Source organism: Engystomops pustulosus, chromosome 7 (genome assembly GCF_040894005.1).
Source record: "Engystomops pustulosus chromosome 7, aEngPut4.maternal, whole genome shotgun sequence".
Taxonomy (NCBI): Eukaryota; Metazoa; Chordata; class Amphibia; order Anura; family Leptodactylidae; genus Engystomops; species Engystomops pustulosus.
The window spans coordinates 126,182,623-126,202,721 of record NC_092417.1 but is presented as its reverse complement, the minus strand read 5'-3'; the positions used below and the strand labels follow the sequence as shown (position 1 = coordinate 126,202,721).

General features: G+C 41.4%; 1 protein-coding gene across 2 annotated transcripts in view; it reads right to left on the bottom strand.

Moving 5' to 3' along the window:
- Positions 1 to 20,099, bottom strand: part of EDC4 (enhancer of mRNA decapping 4) — a 688,366-nt gene that overhangs the window by 336,334 nt on the left and 331,933 nt on the right. For both annotated transcript variants that reach the window (XM_072117764.1, XM_072117765.1), the window contains exon 15: positions 4,921 to 5,102. In XM_072117764.1, coding sequence (XP_071973865.1) covers positions 4,921 to 5,102 — 182 coding nt within the window. The remainder of the gene's footprint in view (positions 1 to 4,920; positions 5,103 to 20,099) is intronic.

The window sequence follows — 20,099 nt, the reverse complement described above, 5'->3', positions numbered from 1 at the left end:
ATCTTCTGTGCGATCTGTCCGCCAGTGGCGGCAGGCTATATACACTGGGGCAGGGTCTGGCAGGCTATATACACTGGGGCAGGGTCTGGCAGGCTATATACACTGGGGCAGGGTCTGGCAGGCTATATACACTGGGGCAGGGTCTGGCAGGCTATATACACTGGGGCAGGGTCTGGCAGGCTATATACACTGGGGCAGGGTCTGGCAGGCTATATACACTGGGGCAGGGTCTGGCAGGCTATATACACTGGGGCAGGGTCTGGCAGGCTATATACACTGGGGCAGGGTCTGGCAGGCTATATACACTGGGGCAGGGTCTGGAAGGCTATATACACTGGGGCAGGGGCTGGAAGGCTATATACACTGGGGCAGGGGCTGGCTGGCTATATACACTGGGGCAGGGGCTGGCTGGCTATATACTGGGGAGGCTGTGACCAATGCATTTCCCACCCTCGGCTTATACTCGAGTCAATAGGTTTTTCCAGTATTTCGTGGTAAAATTAGGGGCCTCGGCTTATACTCGGGTCGGCTTATACTCGAGTATATACGGTATATGGAAAAACTTTAAAATCCTAATAAATTGATTGAAATAAAATGCCACTTATAACCCACAAATACCTTGCAACAGCTCAGGGTAAGCTGATGCCGGAGCATATCTAGACTATTTGCAGAAACTGTTGTATTCGGTTTAAAACAGTTTTATTTGTTATATTCCAACCCCCCTTCGGCGCACCACAATGTATGCTGTGCGCACCATGCGCGCATCTGTCCGAAGCCGGCCGTGATAATTTGATGTTGTGCAGGCGCGAGTGTGCCCGAGAACTTAGTGATGTCACCGGCAGCTCATGATAAGGCGCGTGCATGGTCCGCACAGCACATATCGTGGTGCGCCGAAAGGGGGTTGGAATATATCGAATTAAATGGTTTTAAACAGAATACAGCGGTTTCTGCAAATAGTCAAGATATGCTCCGGCATCAGCTCACCCTGAGCTGTTGCAAGGTATTTGTGGGTTATAAGTGGCATTTTAAAGTGGTAGGTTTCCTTTAACTCCTTTAGAACGCAGCCTGTTTGTAGGTTAAGGCTCAGTCATTTTTTTTTTTTTTTTTACAAATTTGACCAGTGTTGCTTCCTGTGGTATTAACTTTTTAACGCTTTAAGATATCCTTGCGCTTTTGAGAATATTTTCTCGTGAAACATTGCAGTTTATATTAGTAGTATCATTTTGGTGATCCGTTCCTATTTTGGGGGGTAAAAATTCACAAATTTAGGAAAAATTTGAAAAAAATTACAATTTTCAAATGTTATACTTTTTAGACAAAGTCACACCACAAATTTCTTTTGGTACAAACCTTTTGCCATTGGTCTGCTTTTTATTTCCATTCTTTATTTCATGTTTCCATTATTTTTACGGATATGAGAAGGTTTCAAGTCTTAGTAGCAAATTCTCAGATTTTCTTTAAATTTGAAAAATGCTAAATTTTTGGTCACCAATTCAGTTTGGAAGTGCCCTACAGAGGTTTTTGTACTATATGCCCCCACAAGTGAAACCATTTTATGAACCTAACATCTCAACCTATTCAAATCAGCATTTTAGAAGTCTATTAACCCTTTAAATATTTTTCCGGAAGCAGACAAAAATGGATTAGAAATTTCAAAATTTAAATTTTTGATTACGATTTTTCTCATTTAGCCCTAAAATGGACACATTCAGAAGGAAGTTGTGGCAAATATACATGCCAAAATTTTTGCCCTGCTTCTTCCAAGTACGGCAATACCAGACATGTGGATGTCAAATGCTTTTTCGTCGCACAGCCATGTCCAGAATAGAGTTAGTTCTATTGGGTTCTTGGAAGCCCAATTTGGCTTCAAATGTTTTATGGTGCCACAGTGTACTTGAAGAGCCCCTGAAGAGACAGTACAGTAAGATGTCATCATTTCGGAAACTAGACCCCTCAAAGAATTCATCTGGGGTTGTGGTGAGAATTTTAACCCCCAACATGCAGGTCAAAATTGAATGCAAAGTAAATGGTGAATAGTAAAAATTGCATTTTTATCGTAAAAATTTCATTTTAGTGCCTAACCCATCCCATGGCAATTTAGATAATCACCCCAAAAATCATTCTGCGGGTTGTCCAGAGTACAGCAATATCACACATGTGCCAATAATTGACAGACTGGGCACACGGCAGGGCTGAGAAGGGACAAGCAAAATTTAGCTTTTAGAACACACGGTGCCCCTGAGGTACCAGTGCAATAGAAGCCCCCAAATAGTGACCCCATTTTAGGAAAGGGCACCCCTTAAAGTATTGTTCTAGGGTTGTATGAGCATTTTAACCCCTAAGATGCTGGCCCAAATGTAATAGAAAGTGAATGGGTCAGTGTAAAAATTGCATTGTTTTCTCAAATGTGTCTTTGTAGTGACAAATGAAATCAACTCATGCTAGGAGTGTAGTAAGCATTTTAAGCCCACAGGTGGACCCCAAGGATGATGCATAATGGATAGTGCATAGTACAAAATATCCATTATGTCATATTGTGCCCAGCTCCTGCCACGGGAGACAAACAGCCCAAAAATCATGATGTGGGTTCTCCCGGTTTGGTACCATTAGGGCTCTCCAAGTGCATCCTGACACATGAAAACTTTTTCAGCCATATTTGCCCTCCAAAAACGAAACAACGTTCTTTGCCTTCCAAGTGCCTCCCTGTGCAGGGTACAGTGGCAAAATGGGTATTGCCATACTCAGGAGGAATTTTACTAAACATTGTAAATTGCATTTTCCTTTTTAACCCATTGTGAAGGTGCAAATTTTAGTGTTCAATGAATCTATTGTAAGATGAAAATACATTTATGTAATTTCACTTTCATTTATCTTTCACCCTCATGAAACGCTCACAGGGTTAAAAAAAAAAAAATGGAGGGGTGTAGTTTCTAAAATGGTGTTATTTGTGGGGAGTTTCTGTCATGTGGGTCTTAAAAAGTCACTTCTAATAAAATTGACCCTCCAAAAGCAGGTTTTGATGATTTTTGTTAAAATCTGAAAAATTGCACAAAAGGTTATAAGCCTCCTTACATCCTAAATAAAGGAAAAGAGGTTTGAAAAATGATGCCAAGTTAAATCAGACATATGGAAAATGTTAGTTATCAAGATATTTTAGTGATATGACAAACTTTCTAAAAAGTAGAAAACTTTGAATTTGGAAAACATAGTTTTTTTCAAAATTTTCACCAAATTTCCATTTCATAAATAAATACTAAACATATTGCTTAAATTTCTCAACCAACATGAAGTAAAATGTGTCACGAAAAAACAATCTCAAAATCAACTGGGTATATTAAAGCGTTCCATAGTTATAACCACTTAAATAGACACGTCAGATTTTAAAAAATGGCCCGTGTCAGGAAGGTAAAAAGTGGCTTTGGAGTTAAGGGGTCAAAGTACTTTGCCTCTTGATCCTCATTTAGTTCCTCTTTTGGCCCATAGCAACCATAGTTTCCAGCTCTCAAAAAAACTACAATCAGAAAGGTGGGACCTAACTCCTGTTACCTAATCACAAGCGCGACTGCAGACCAGTGACACCATAGCTATCTATCACTCATATTTATCTATCTCATATCTATCTATTTTCTACTCAGATCTATTTTCGAATATATTTCTATATTCAAGAAATATTCTATATTTCCATATATAAATATATATCCATCTATGTACCTACCTACCTAGGTAAAACTTCAGCACTGCACACGAGAGGACAGCTTTAAGACTTGGAGAGTCTCTCCTGCCACTTCCTGCAGTAGAGTGTAAGGTGATGGGGAAGGGGGGGATGTGATCGATGTGCAGTTTCTGAACGTGTGGATTGTTTGTTTATACACAAGTGTAGAGAAATCTGAGGGGGAGATAAGTGTAGGTGTTTTGTTACTACATTAATTAGGGCACATGACTGCTGGAGCACTGAGACATGAGGTAATCAGCTGATTGCAGTGAGAGAAATGAAGGCGTGTATCTAGCTCCGTAGTCAGCTACTTTGTGAAGACAGTGTCCCTAGCAACAGCTATACGAGAGATTACTGACATCTAGGGTCATCTCAGAGCTGCAGAATACAAGAGAAAGGAGCAAGATTAAGGTAACTAATCCAATTGCATAGGGGCTTAAAATCACCTGCTCTACAACATATCAAAAGTTTTTTTTTAAATGACAGTTACACTAAATCAAGATAGGAAAGCTCTGAATGCCTCCTGACATCATGCATAAGACTTCAGGAGATCTATTTAGTGTTGTCTCTGGATACAGGACCATCAATTACAATGAAGAGGGCTTTCTGCAGAAGAGAAAGCTTGACTTCAGTGTTAAAATCTCTGCCTCCTTGACTTTATACAACCAGTTTACTTTTCAATTCAAAGTTAATTTTCTGGATGATTCTACCACACTGGGTCATGAAAAAAAAAAGATCTGGAAGGTGTTAATTTCTGCTGACAGAATCCCTTTAAGACTTATGACCTGATGATATCATTGCAGGTCCTGTTTCTTACATGTCGGGACAGCAAGAAGAGAGCGTAATTCTCATCGGGTGAAATGCTTTATCAGGGTTTCACCAGATCTCCATTACGAGAAGTAAGGAGGGTTTGGCAGTGCTGTATCCTTTTGACTATGAGACGCAGGCGCTCTTAGCAAGACTTTTTCGTCACTCATGTATAAGCGGAGTTTGGTTTCAGCACATTTTTCATGCTAAGAAACTTGGCTTACACAATATTTAATAATAGCAAATAAAGTTTTACTTTGCTATAAAATTTTTTAGTGCAACTCCTGAAACAGACTAATCCAAATAACCACATAGTGGACTTGAACCAGAATATGGGACTCTAGTTTCTAATAATGTGATTAACATTTGCAGTCAAACTGAAATAAAATAAAAGTATTTACCTGTTGAACTGTCACACAGGGCATCATGAAAGCATCAGGTGTCATCAGCTTCGGTTTTGTGTCCGAAGGCACCAACAAAAAATCTGTGGAGCTTCTTATTAAACTATCAGACCGAGACTCATGAAGTGAATCTGAAATAGGCATCCTCTCAGTTCCAATTTCTGTTATGTGATCAGAAGTAACTAAAAACAGACAAATAGATTGGCAACATTAGTAAAAACCATAATAGGTTAAGTACACAGACTGATTGTTCAACAGTGAAGTAGTGGTGAAAAATGTGTTATGTACACTTTATGTACTCATGTTTCTCCATTGTCAATATTAAGGTTAATGAACAGTGGCCAAAAGACCTACTCCAGATAGTGCTACATGCCGTAATAGTACACCATGGACGCATTACTTATTGTGATATTGCAATGAAACTTGGGTGACACAAGCAGGGGAACCTCTTGCCGATGTCACCCAGCCAACAGGAGCCATCCCGTCCGCCTATCGCTGGGATTTGCCAAATCTGACTGACCAATTACATAGTTTTTACAGTAAAAAAAAATATTTTAGTGCATTCCCGCTCTCCAGCTATGCCATTATACCTTTGGATTCGCTGGAGAGAGGAGCACAATGCTGTGTCATACTACTCACATCAACCTACATGATCCCTTCCTGCATCCTATGTAGTCTATGTGTGATCATCTTGCATGATCACACCAATCATACGTAGTCCCACCACGTATGTGCTGTGCTAGCTCTATTTTATTCTGGAAGGACTTTTCAGTGCGCCATTTGAGTAGTGTTGCACAGTATTCTCTGTAGTGTTAGTAAGCTATCCTGATTACAGCCCAGAGCAAGATTATAGGTGCGGCTCGAGCCCCGGGGCCCCCACCATCTTGCCCCCCCAGGGGCCCCCTGCGACAACCCCACCACACATGGGGTCAGAGGCTGTATATATGTATACATGGGCCTGCATGGCTGATGTGGCTGAGGTGTATGTTACATGGGACTGCATGGCTGGTTTGGCTGAGGTGTAGGTTACATGGGACTGCATGTAGCTGTGCTACTGGGGGGCGAGGCGGCTGTATGTAGCTGTGTTACTGGGGATGAGGCGGCTGTATGTAGCTTTGTTACTGCTGGGATAGTGGATAGTGAGGACGACATGTATGCACGCTACACTCAGTGGGGGCCTCCACCAGATTTTGTGCCCAGGGGCCCCCATCAATCTTAATCCGGCCTTGTACAAGCCCCTCTGTCATCATAAACGTCAGATTAGAAATTGGATTGTACTTTCAAGCACTGCTAACAGCTGGACAGTGAGTGGATTGGACAACTTTTTTTTATTGACATTTTGCACTACCACTGAGGGTGCGTCCACATGTTCAGTTTTTCAGATGCAGTTTTTGGAGCCAAAAGCAAATGTGGATTATAATGGGTTGAGACAAATAATTTAAAGGTGTTACTTTTCCTCCTACTTTTACTTCATTGCTGGTTTGGGCATCAAAAACTGCATCTGAAAAACTGAGCGTGTGGTCACACCACTAGCTAATTTATAAAGAAATGCTGCAAAACATAGCCTAAAAGGTGGTATGAAAACTAGGGTCTTTGATATCTATTTAGCCCTAACTCCTGATGAAGCCAATTCGCAGGTGCAACATGTTGTCGGGCTGACACTTGGCATTCTCTTACTTTAAGGGGTATTCCCATTTGGACATTTACATTTAATTCATCTGCCATATGTAAACATTTCTTCAATTGGATGTTATTAAAAAAAAAAAAAGTTCCTGTATGAAGATAATTTTTCATAAATGTAGCCATGTTGTCCCTTAGAAACTAGATAGCGCCCTCGGATACGACCACCTCACTTTTTGGCAGCAGTGGCCAGACATGTGCTATTGACTCCTGCCCGACCGCTTGGCTTCAGTGTTCATTACCACAGGCCGGCTGCGGGACATGTAGTCATTCCCGCCCTTTTCACCTGCATAAACCATTTGTTTCTTTGTGCAATCACTCCAGCATCAAGTGGCCGTATCCAAGGTGTTAGTCTTGTTTTAAAGGGACCATATGACTACATTAATAAGAAATTATCTTCACACAAGGACATGTTTTTTTTTTTTTTTTTTTTTTTTTTTATAACATCTGATTAAGAAATGTTTATATATGGCAGATAAACTAAACTGAATGCCCAGATGAGAATACCCCTTTAACCAGTAGGATGTTGTGTGACTTTTCTTTAACCCCTTAGCACTATATAGAGCTTAGCAATATATAGGACGCGAGCGCTGCTTGCTTGTCGCGAGATTGTACTGTTACTTCAGAGGCTCTTTAAGTACACTGTGGCACGAGCAGAGTAGAGAGCATGTGCGGCATGACGTAACACGCCGCGCTCCCGGAGCCGCCTCCTCTCCCCTCGTGCTGGCGGACGCTCAACTACTGGACCCCGGGACAGACTGGACGGATCCCACTGAACCTTTCCCCCTCCGATAGCTGCTGGTCGCATCATCCCGCTGTGGCTTGGAAGCCTCCAAAAAAAGGCTGAGTAGCTGGCGACAGAGCACGGAGGACCGAGGCGGTGCCCAGAGGCGACAGCCCACTGTGAAGTCAGAGGTTGGTGGCCCGTCAGGGAGGTCACTTCGGAGGACACTGCTGCTGCCCGGAGGACTCGTGTTTGGCTGACCCGGGATTTTCTGCAGGGATACAGCGAATATAAGTGAGTCCCTCCTGGGAAAAGTACAGGAAAGTTCCGCTGCCACTCCAGACGAGAAAAGCCTGAAGCCCGGTAAGGCAAGCCTTAACTGCCCTTTTGGAGGTGGCTGAGGCCCTCTGTGGTACCCTGTTAAACTTTTGCTTGTGAACACGGTTGGGCTCCAAGGGAGCAGACTAAGCTGTATATTGCTGTCTGAGGACCTACAGTTTGTTAAGCAGCATGTGGTCGCTCCTAGAGCTTTTTCCTATGTGACTTTGACCTAGGAACTGTTTGAGGGATTTGTTCCAGCAAAAACACATTGTTGACCTGTTGGCATCCTCTGGAGAAACCATACGAGGGGTTTCCGTTTGTTGTACCCCTCTGTATTGTGCATTTTGTGTGGGTTGCCCCGCCACAATAGGAAAAGAAAGACGGTCCCTCTGAACAAAAGGACTGCCCTGTGATTTAATATTTGTGTTTGTCTGCCCTTCCCTTGCTTTCATAACCATCTCCCTAAGCTGTTAAGGGATAGAGGCCCTCTCTCTACAGTATCTATCCGTAAGTTTCATCTATGGTGGATGTGCTGGGAGCAGACTAAGCTGTATATTGCTATTCGATGACCAACAGTTTGTTAAGCAGCTTGTGGTCGCTTCTAGAGCTTTTTCCTATGTGACTTTGACCTAGGAACTGTCTGAGGGAATTGTTCCCGCAGAAAACACTCTGTTGACCTGTTGGCATCTTCTGGAGAAACCATACGGAAGGTCTCGGTTTGTGGTACCCTCCTGTGCTGTGCCCTCTGTGGGGGTTGCCCCGCCATAAGAGGAAAAGAAAGACTGTGTTCTTGAACAAAAGGACTGCTCTGTGATTTAATATTTGTGGTTTTTTGCCCTTCCTTTGCTCTTACAATCAACTCCCTAAGTGGTTAAGAGATAGAGGTTCCCCCTCTACAGAGTATATCTGCAAGTGTCACCTATGGTGGATGTGCGCTGGGTTAAAATTTTTTGGAGCTCCGCCACATATTAACTGACCTATTTGTCTGATCTGCCGCCTAAGAGTGCACGTAAATCTGGGGGGGGTTAGTTCTCCTAGAGAGAAAAATACATCTAAGCTAGATAAATTTTTAAAAACCCCACCAGGGAAAAATTCTAAAAATCCTAAGGACCCAGAGCTAGGGTCGAGACTCTCCACTCTCGAAGCAGAGGGAGAAGAAAGATGCGAAAGTACCCCAGCCATTTGGGATGAAATACTTGCAGCCGTTAATAAAACCAATACGGCAATGGAGGGGCTAAAAGGCCAATTGGAGGTTACAAGAAATGATATCTCATGTATACGGGAAGAATAAAATTAGAGAGCATATTAAAGATCAAGGTGATAGATTACGCAAAATTGAGGAATCATCCGAGAAATACCATTAAAAAAATAACAAAAATAGAAGCTGAGAAAAGGGACAAGATTATTGACCTAGAAGATAGATCAAGAAGATCAAAAATTCGATTAGTGGGTTTCCCAAAAGGGGTAGAACAAAAGGACACAGGGTCATTTATACTATCCTGGCTGACTGAAACCCTGGGTAAAGATTAAATATCCCCAACATTTGTTATCGAACGGGCCCATAGGGTCCCTGGTCGCCGACCTATTCCTGGTTCCCCCCCTCGTACAATTTTGATTAAACTCCTATGCTCTAGAGACAGGGATACGGTCCTAAGGGAGCGAAGAAACAAGGAGGAAGTATCCTATAACGAGTCTAAAATATCAGCTTATCCAGATTTCTCCAGGGAGACATTGAGGGTTCGTAGATCTAAAGAAAAGGTTAGCTGAAAAAGATGTATCTTATTCATTACTGTTTCCTGCCAAGTTGCGAGTGATATATCAGGGGAGAACTGTGTTTTTCTCCACCTGGAAGAAGGGTTTCAATGGGTAGAACTAAGGGATTGTAATGATCCTCTATGTTGTCACTCTAATTTAGTATTGTTGAGGTCCCTTCGTTTTTGTTGTGAGCGAGGGGATGAGGTGGCTCTGTGAGATTGCTAGGGGAGAAGAGTATTACAGGGTACTGTATACATTTGGGTTGTGGGGAGGACGGGGAGGGACTTGGAGGGGGTTTGGTGGTCTGCCCGGGGAGGGGGGGTTTGATTTATTTATTTTTTTTGTATCGTTGTGTTTCTTTTATGGGTCTTGCTCTCTTCGCTATCCGGTCTCCAGGTCCCCCCTCTTTTGCTACAGATACAACCATAAATGATATCAGGGGTCACATGGAATGGGCGAGGACTGGGGGATAGGATTAAGAGAAGGGTAGTATTTGATATAGTTCAAAGACACCTACCTGCAATAATGTTTATTAGAAACCCACTTGGATAGGGAAACTATAAATAGGATCAGTAGGAAGTGGGCAATAAGGGAATTTCACTCGGTATTTTCCACCTATTCAAGGATTAGTGTATTTATACACAACTCAGTTGATTTCCAAATAATTTCAAACAAAATCGACCCCGAGGGCAGATATATCTTTCTATATGGGAAAATGAGTGGAATGACCTGTATGTTTGCTCTTGTTTATATCCCCCCTCCATTTTCCCTTGAGGTATTGAAGGCCCTGTTAGCATTTATGGAATCAAAAGGTGGATGCCCACTTTATATTTTTGGTGACTTCAATTGAGTCATGAACCCATCCGTAGATAGGGTTAGCGACAGAGTTTGTGACGTGAACACATCCCCACTTTCTAAATTTTGTACTGAAATGCATCTAAGGGATGTTTGGCGCATTAAACATGGAGACAAAAAAGCATTCTCCGGCTTCTCAAAATCTTATGGTAATGTCTAGAATTGATATAATATTAGTATCTGACAGTGCCCTTCCCAATATCAAAAAAATTAAATATGAGCTGGCCATTCGTTCGAACCACGCCATGATGGTTCTAGAATTAGAAATTGTAAAAGCAAATAGGGGGAGACCCCCGAAGATCAACCCCCATTGGTTCACACTTCTAGCAAACGACCAAGAGGTGAGGGATGAGATCCAAAATGCACATGAGGGCATGGTGGCAATATAAAATTAAATGCAAGAAGAGATCTTATCGTTTGAAAGAAGAGGCACTTAAAAAAAAAAATGGAGAAAGCACAGGAAGAATATAATAACTCCCCCTCAGAGAACAGAATGGAGGCTCTCAGGAATAGTAGAATTGATTATGATAAATATATAGGGGAAAAGGTACAGCAGAGGGTGTTTTTTCAAGGACAAAGGCATTACATTGAGGCAGGAAGACCAGGAAAGCTGCTTGCCGAACTGGTACAAAACCAAGGCGAAAGCAAACGCATCTACCAGCTGCGAAATGAGAAGGGTCAGTTAGTAAACTCAAACGAGTCTATCAGTGAGGTTTTTGTGGAATTTTTTTCCAGCCTATACGCTTCTGAGTCAAAAATAGAACAAATCCAACTGGAGGAGTATGTAGCTAAAATACCTTTACCTCAAGTTACGACAATAGAAAAGGAAATATTAAATTGCCCCTTTTCATTGGAGGAGATCACTCTCCATTTGAGGTATATAGAAGATATAGCGATACTCTACTCACGTTATTTTTGGAAGTATTAAACACCAGTATTTCCCAGGGGAAACTACCTAAATCCATGATGGAGGCCTTGATTGTCCTTATCCCTAAAAAAAGGTAAAGAAAAAATAGAAAAGGAATCATACAGACCGATATCCCTATTAAACACGGACGTTAAAATTTTCGCTAAATTATTAGCAATAAGGCTAGACAACTTGGATAGGTTGTTCTTGAATATCCAGTTGGGCTCAGGGGTAGGGGGGCACTCCATCCTGTCATTGGATGCAACTAAGGCATTCGACAGGGTGGAATGGCCCTTCCTATGGATGGTCATGCACAAAATGGGGCTAGGTGACCAATACATATCTTGGGTTAAATTATTATATAAAGAACCTGTGGCTATGATCCTGACCAATGAACATGTCTCAGATAAATTTGACCTCAACAGGCGAACTCGTCAGGGCTGTCCCCTCTCGCCCTTTCTGTTTAATATCTTTATAGAACCTCTATATATAAATTAGATCTAACGACACAATAGTAGGTTTTGGGTGTAAAGGCAAGAGTGACAAAATTCTGCTCTTTGCCGACGACATGCTATTGTGCCTAGGGAACTCAGGCACTTCTATCCCTATAGCTATGGGATTGATTCAAGAATTTGGAAGGCATTCTGGCTTACAAATTAACTGGCAAAAGACAGCGTTATTACCATTAGAAAAATGTTAAAACATTAACCACTGTGGTCTTCATGTAATAGAACCACAATCTTCCATGGAATATCTGGGGGTGCGGATTTCGGCTGATATCAATAAATATACAGAACTTAACCTATTGCCAACAATTTCAAAGATAAGATCTAAGATCTCGATATGGGTAAAACTCCCCCTCACTTGAGCAGACAGAATTGGCTTACTAAAAATGGTAGTCCTGCCACAACTACTATACATTCTAACGGCTGCCCCAGTATGGATTGAGGAAAAACTCTTTAGGTTAATAGAGAGACTATGTAATGAGCTTATTTGGGGAAGAAAAGGCAGCCCGCATCAAAATAAAATACCTATATAAAAGCAATAGAGACGGTGGACTCACAATCTCTAATTTTAGGTTATATTTTATTGCTGCTAAAGTATGTTTTATGTCAAAATGGTGGAGCTCGGAGGCCTTCGCAACACTGTCAGGGAAAATGCAGGGTAAGATGCCCTTTTTTGAGCTTTGCGAAACAGGACAATTAGGGGGCAGAGCTACTAAAAACCTCCCCATCCACAGATTGGTCAGCGAAAGCTGGAAATGTATTAAAAAAATAGCAGCTCTGAAAGGTGCTCTAGAGTTCACTCCGTTGTGGTATAACAAAAATCTAAAAGAGGTGTGGAAAATGACCGATGTGAATGCGTGGATTAAAATGAGCATCACAAAGATTTCCCAACTTTTTGATAATGGGGCACTATTAGCGTTTAGAGATATAGATACACTATTTAGAATAGGAAGGATTTTTTTTTTTTAATTATGCACAACTGAGGGACGCTTATATAAAGACGGTGGATAAAACTTGCTTTATAGTTCACACAAACACGATAATTGATCAGATGTTTTTTTTAGATGGAAAGGGAAAACTACAGTTTCTAAAATATATAAATTCTTGTTGAAAGAGACCACAAAGGAATTATTGTTCAAAGACAATGCACAATGGGAAAGAGATGGTGTACAGCTCACGCAAAACAATGGAAGGGAGTGTATCAAAACACTCCCCTCTACTCTTTGAACATGAATCATAGAATGATACACTTTAATTTTATTCACAGATTGTACTGAACTCCACTTTTATTAAATAAATTTAAGAAAACTAGTATAAATGAGATTGTTACATGTCCACGATGTAAGAATCTAGAAGCAAATCTTGTTCACATGTGTTGGGCATGTCCCCACATACACACTGTTTGGCAGGAGGTACATCACAAGATTGAATATTTGTTGGGATGCACAATTCCATGCTCCATTGAGTTATTAATTCTTTACGATTTTTTACACGATGACACCCCACTACTATCTAGAATACAAAAATCCATTATCTGTAGGTTGTCTATGATAGAAAGATATTGACTGTGAGAAAATGGAAAGAACAACGTGCCCTGACCTTTGCCAACCGGCTGGCCCTACACAAAAGAATGAAATCATTTCAAAAACCTTACTACGATAAACGTTATAAGTTGAAGGAATGGGAAGAAATTTGGAGAGAGTAAAAGGGAGGTTTTTTTTGTTTTTGGTTTTTTTTTCTCTATCCTCGGGCAGAGAGGGAATTGGGATTTGGGGGGGGAGGGGTACCTGAGATAAAAATGTAATCAAATGTCTGTATTAGATTCCAGTACAAACAAAGAAAAACATTAAATATCTGATTATGCTCTAAAATAAGTTGTAATCATTGACCGCTACAGTGTGACACATGTAATCTGTTTTTTTAATGTATGTATCTATTTTTAGATTAAAAAAAAAAGTACACTGTGGCACCACAAAACATTTGTAGCCAATTTGGCCTGCCAAAAATCCAATAGCATGCTCTGGACATCGCTGTGCGACGAAACAGCAGTTGACATCCACAAGTCTGGTATTGCCATACTCGGAGAATAATCATAATCAAACATTGAAATTTCAAAATTTCCAATCCATTTTTGTTTGCTTCTGGAGAAATAATTAAAGGGTTAACAGACTTTGAATAGGTTGAGATATTAGGTTCATAAAATGGTGTCACTTTTGGGTGTATTTGTTACAAAAGCCTTTATAGGGCACTTTCAAACTGAATTACCGAAAGTCACTAAAAATTTATCATTTTTCAAATCTTTAGAAAACCTGATAAGTTGCTACGAATACTTGAAACCTTCTCACATCCATAAAAAAAATAATGGAAATAAAAAGAAGACCAATGGAAAAAGGTTTCTACAAGAAAAAAAAAAATAAAATGTGGTGTGACTGTCTAAAAAGTTAAGCTACAATGTCTCATGAGAAATCAATCTCAAAATCACAGGGATATCTTAAAGTGTTGAAAAGTTATTACCACAGGAAGATACACTGGTCAAATTTATAAAAAAAAAAAAAAAAAAAAAAGGACTGACCCTTAACGTACACACAGGCTTCATCCTTAAGGGGTTAAATATGATCCAGATTATGTTTTACTGACTGGGGGTAGCTTAGTCACTTAGCTAGACAGCTGTATACTCCTGCATGTGATGGAGTTTGTTAGCTAGTAAACATAGTGCTACCTGAGGCTGTTAACCCCTTAAGGACGCAGGGTTTTTCGGCTCATTTCTCACTCTCCAACTTTTTCATTTTTATGTGTACAGACCTGTGTGAGGGCTTATTTTGTACGTAACAAATTTTACTTTCCCGTAATGTTATTTATTTTAACATGCCGTGTACTGCGAAGCTGAAAAAAAATTCCAAATGTGGAAAAATTGTGGGCACATTTTTGTGGGCTCAGTTTTTTCGACTTTGACTGTGCACTCAAAATAACACCTCAGCTTTATTCTTTGGTTCGGTGCGATCGCGGTGATACCAAATTTATATAGGTTTTATTGTGTTTTAATACATTTTCAAAAATTAAACGAATATGTACAAAAAAAAAAATGAATTTTTGCCATCTTCAGACGCTAATAACTTTTTCATACTTTGGTGCACGGAGATGTGTGAGGTGTCATTTTTTGTTAAATGAGGCGACGTTTTCATTGCTACCATTTTGAGGTCTGTGCGACATTTTGATCATTTTTTATTTAATTTTTTATGTTATGTAAAAAGGTGTAAAAGTCGCATTTCGGACATTTGGGCGTCATTTCCCGTCTCGGAGGTCACCGCCGCCCGTAACCGTTTTTATATTTTGATAGATCAGGCATTTTGGGACGCGGCGATACCTAATATGTTTGTGATTTTTACTGTTTATTATGTTTTATATCCGTTCTAGGGAAAGGGGGGTGATTTGAACTTTTAATATTTTATTAATTTTTTTTATTTTTTTAACTTTTTTTTTTTCACTATTTTTTAGACCATCAAGGGTACATTAACCCTAGATGGTCAGATCGCTCCTACCATATACTGCAATACTTCTGTATTGCAATATATGGCATTTTTGCAGCACATTCATTACAATGAGCCACTGGCTCATTGTAACGAAACTGCAGAAGCCATGTAGCCTCGTGTCAAAAGAAGACCTGAGGCTACCATGGCAACCGATCGCAATAAAGATGGCGCCGCCGGTGACTTTGCCGGCGGCAATGACATGGTTAATGCACATCGGCAGAATGCAAAAACTCCCACCTTTGTATGAAGAGGACTCAGCCCGTGAGCCCTCGTCATACACCCCTTATACCTCTGCGCCGTAGAGCTACAGCGCAGAGCATTGAGGGGTTAAAGAGATAACAGTAACTTACTATAGATACATACACAAGTGATTTTAATCTCAATATCTGAAAGCTTTAACCCCTTCCCGACGCGCCGTACTAGTACGGCACGCGCCGGGTCCCGGTGCATGGAGGAGGGCTCGCGGGCCTAGCCCTCTCCATAGCCGGTAAGTCTTTGCTGCCGGTAAGTCTTTGGTGTTTTCACCTCGAATGCTTGGTAAGCAATGCTGCCGGCGGCTTCAAAGAGATGGCGCCGCATGGGCGCCGCCATCTTGTCGTGGATCGCTGCTCCCCGATGACGTCACGGGGAGCGGCGATCCGTCGCCATGGTAACCTCGGGTGCTCCGAATACCCGAGGCTACTTCGTTTTAACCCATGCATTACAATGTGCTAATTGCACATTGTAATGCATGGGGAGTAAAATCCACATATACTGCCATACTGTAGTATGGCAGTATATGATAGGATCGATCAGACTACCTAGGGTTAGAGTACCCTAGGGAGTCTGAAAAATACTAAAAGTAAAAATAAAAAAAAGTTTTTTTAAAAAAAAATTATAATTAAAAAACCTAAAAATTAAAATCACCCCCCTTTCCCTAGAACTGATATAAAAATAAATAGACAGTAAAAATCATAAACACATTAGGTATTGCCGCGTCCGAAAATGCCCGATCTATCAAAATATGATAATGTTTTTTCACTACGTTTAACCCTGTAACGGAAAATAGCGTCCAAAGTCGAAAATGGCATTTTTTTGCCATTTTGAAAAACATAAAAAAATTAATAAAAAGTGATCAAAAGGTCACACAGTCCCAAAAATTATAGTAATGAAAACGCCATCAAAATTCGCAAAAAATGACACTATCCACAGCTCCGTACACCAAAGTATGAAAAAGTTATTGGCCCCAGAAGATGGCAAAATAAAAAATATATATTTTGTACAGGAGGTTTACATTTTTTTAAATGTATGAAAACATTATACAACCTATACAAATTTGGTATCCACGTGATCGTACCGACCCAAAGAATAAAGTAGACATGTCATTTGGGACGCAGATTGAAAGCTGTAAAATCCAAGCCCACAAGAAAACGTCACAAATGTGGTTTTTCACCATTTTCACTGCATTTGGATTTTTTTCCCCGCTTCCCAGTACACGCCATAGAATATTAAATACCGTCACTATGAAGTGCAATTTGTTACGCAGAAAATAAGCCATAACACAGCTCTTTATGTGGAAAAATAAAAGTTATAGATTTTTGAAGTTGGTGAGTGAAAAATGGAAGTGAAAAAACTAAAATAAGGCCAAGTCGTTAAGGGGTTAAATCTACTGACACAATACGACAGGTATGCAAGAATGTACTGTATGTCTGATTAACAAGAAACACTTTTCTACAAGTACCCTGTTTCTCTGAAAATTAAAGAAAAATATAAGGCTTTCCCTGAATATAAGACCTAGTTAAAGTTATTACCCCTCCCAAAACACACACACCATAAATTAGCATTGAATAAGGACTTTGTATTTAAGATGGCAGCTGATGGTTGGTTCAAGTAGCAGCATTTTTAAATTATTAAATTATTTTACACTGTTCCCTTATAAATAATGGCTGGGCGATAATAAAGGCTCTTATACCTCCTGTGTCTCTTGTGAGCAGTGCCCTCACTCCGATTGTTCCATACGACTGTTTGTATGTAATATAGTATTTTATTTGTATACACTATACCCCAGCAAACCCTATTTTTTCTGAAAGCAGACACTTTCCCCATTTTTAAAATTGAAATAAAAAAGTTTATATACATAGGCACCTTCATTCAATTTTGATTTAAAGGGACTTTTTTTTAAGTTAAAAATTACATTAAATTTTACTTTGATGGAAAAAAATGTGCTTTAAACAGAAAATATGCACATCTTCAATTTTTGACTCCCCATCCTCAAAAATCTCTAACTTTTTAATTTTTCCATGCAAAGAGTTGTATGAGGGCTTGTTTTCCGCTTAACAAATTGCACTTCATAGTGACGATATTTAATATTCCATGCCATGTACTGGGAAGAGGAAAAAAAAATTCCAAATGCAGTGTAAATGGTAAAAAAAAGACCTGCATTTGTGCCGTATTCTTGTGAGCTTAGAATTTACGGCTTTTGTTGTGCGCCGCACATTCTTTGGGTTGGTGCGATCATGGGGATATCAAATTTGTATAGGTTTTATAATGTTTTCATGCATTTACAAAAATTAAAGCCTCCGATGCAAAGGCAGTGTTTGGCCTTTTGAATACTTTTTTATAGAATTTTTATATTGTTAAAAATGGCCAAAAAGTTGTATTTTCGGATTTGGGCGCTATTTCACGTTACAGGGATAACCGCAGAGAAAAAAAACTTTATTACATTTTGATAGATCGGACATTTTGGGACGCGTCATACCTGTCAGGGCTCTGAGTCTGTGGACCCTCTGGACCACCGCAGGAGATGGTACTAGCCGAAACCTGAGACCGGAGTCTTCACCAGAGCCTGCCACAAAGCAGGATGGTCTTTCTGCAGCGGGGAACAACCAGGTTGTTCCACACGCGCGACTAGCCCGCGGCGGCAGCCAAGGTAACAATGCATGAGACAGTCCGTACCCGGGGTTACAGCGGGAGAACAACGCAGTAAGAAACAGATGAAGGACTCAAGACCGGAACCCGGAGCAAAGACACACGACGCGCTGGAGACACACGACGCGCTGGAGACACACGACGCGCTGGAGACACACGACGCGCTGGAGACACACGACGCGCTGGAGACACACGACGCGCTGGAGACACACGACGCGCTGGAGACAGGGCGAGGAGGTGAAGAATATGTCCGTAGACCACAAAAAATGGAGCCGAGCCAGTAGACCCCGAGTCCAGGGAAGTGTAGGAGAACTTAGCCCATGGAGGCAAGTCAGCCCAGTTGTCTTGTCTCAGTTTCAAATCGAATAATTCGCATTCGCAACAGTCGCATGTGAGCACGGCCCCAGCACCCACGGAGGATGCAACAACCTATAGATGAAAGGGTTTGTTTGTGTCAAGCCTAGTGAGTACTGGAGCCGAAGCAAAAGTGGACTTGGAGAAGGCCTCTTCAGCTGTAGGAGACCAGGCACGTGGATTGGCACCCTTCTTGGTGAGTGCCACAATGGGATACACCAGAGTGGAGAAATGCGGAATAAACTCCTGATAATAGTTTGGAAAACCCGTAATCAACGGCAGGGGGTGGTGGTTTTTAACCGTGGTCTTGTTAAGCCTGCGATAATCTATGCAGGGGCATAAGGTGCCATCCTTGGTGACAAAGAAGAAACCTGTGCCAGCTGGAGAGGAGGACTTGCGTATGAAGACCCTTTGCACATTCTCCTTTATGTACTCGGACATGTCAGCCATCTCGGGTACAGAAAGAGGATAGACCTCTGGGACGAGTGGCACTGGGAAGGAGACTCACAGGGCAATCATAGCGACAATGCCATGGAAAAGTCTCCGTTTGTTTATTAGAAGAGACATCCGCAAAGTCCTAGTAACAAGCTGGCAGGCCCTCCAGAGACTTGGAAGACATAGAATCGAGATTGGCATTAAGGGCCCCAACACAGGATCTCACCAGTCTTCCAATTGAGGAGTGGAGCATGGAGTTGAAGCCAAGGAAGAACCAGAAAAAGAGCTGATGTGGAGCGAGGCAGGACATAGAAGACCAGTCTTTCTTGGTCTAGGACTCAAACTTGAAGACGGATAGGTTCTGTGCGGTACCGGACAGGAAAGAAGCTGTCCACTTACTGAGGAAATAACTAGAGGTGACTTGAGGGGAACCACTGGAATGTGATGCCGGGAGACCAGAGCCAGGAATGCTGAGACTTGCACAGGAGCGCCGGTACCAATACCGAGGACTAATGGAACAGTCAGGCGTGGAGAAGCTGAATTCACACCTAAGGACGATTCTCCCAGAAGCCCTAGGTGCTGGAGTTTCCCGGACATTGGTGACAAACTGGACAAGTCCCGATGAGGTGCTTGGAACAGACACAGAGGTTTTCTTGAAAACATCTGGAACGTTTCCCAGGCGTAAGTCAGGCTCTGTCAACCTGCATGGGTTCTACTGTGCGACCGGAGACTGGAGCGGCTCGTGACTCGTGTTAGCCACACGGAGCAGGAACGGACAGGAACACAGAATCAGCTGGAATGATGGGAGCCACCAGATTAAATGCAGACCCAGAAGTGGCCAGCGCCAATTAATTTTTTTTTTTTATTCTTTTTTTCAGACCCTCTAGGGTACTTTTATCCTAGGTTGTCTGATTGATCCTGCCATACTACAGTATGGCAGTATATGGGGATTTTATTCATTATAATGTTCAATTCACACATTGTAATGAATAGGTTAAAGCTAGACAGACAGTCTTGGGACATAACATACACCCCCCCCCCCCCCCCCCAGTTGTCAATTTACAGCAATTTACAGCAAATGTACACCTTGTATGGAGAGGTTTCAGCATGTACGCCAAATGTTAGTAAGGGGTTAAAATTGTGTTCATAAAGTCACTTGTCTATTATCCACCACCCACAGCTCTGTACACCAAAGTAGGAGAAAG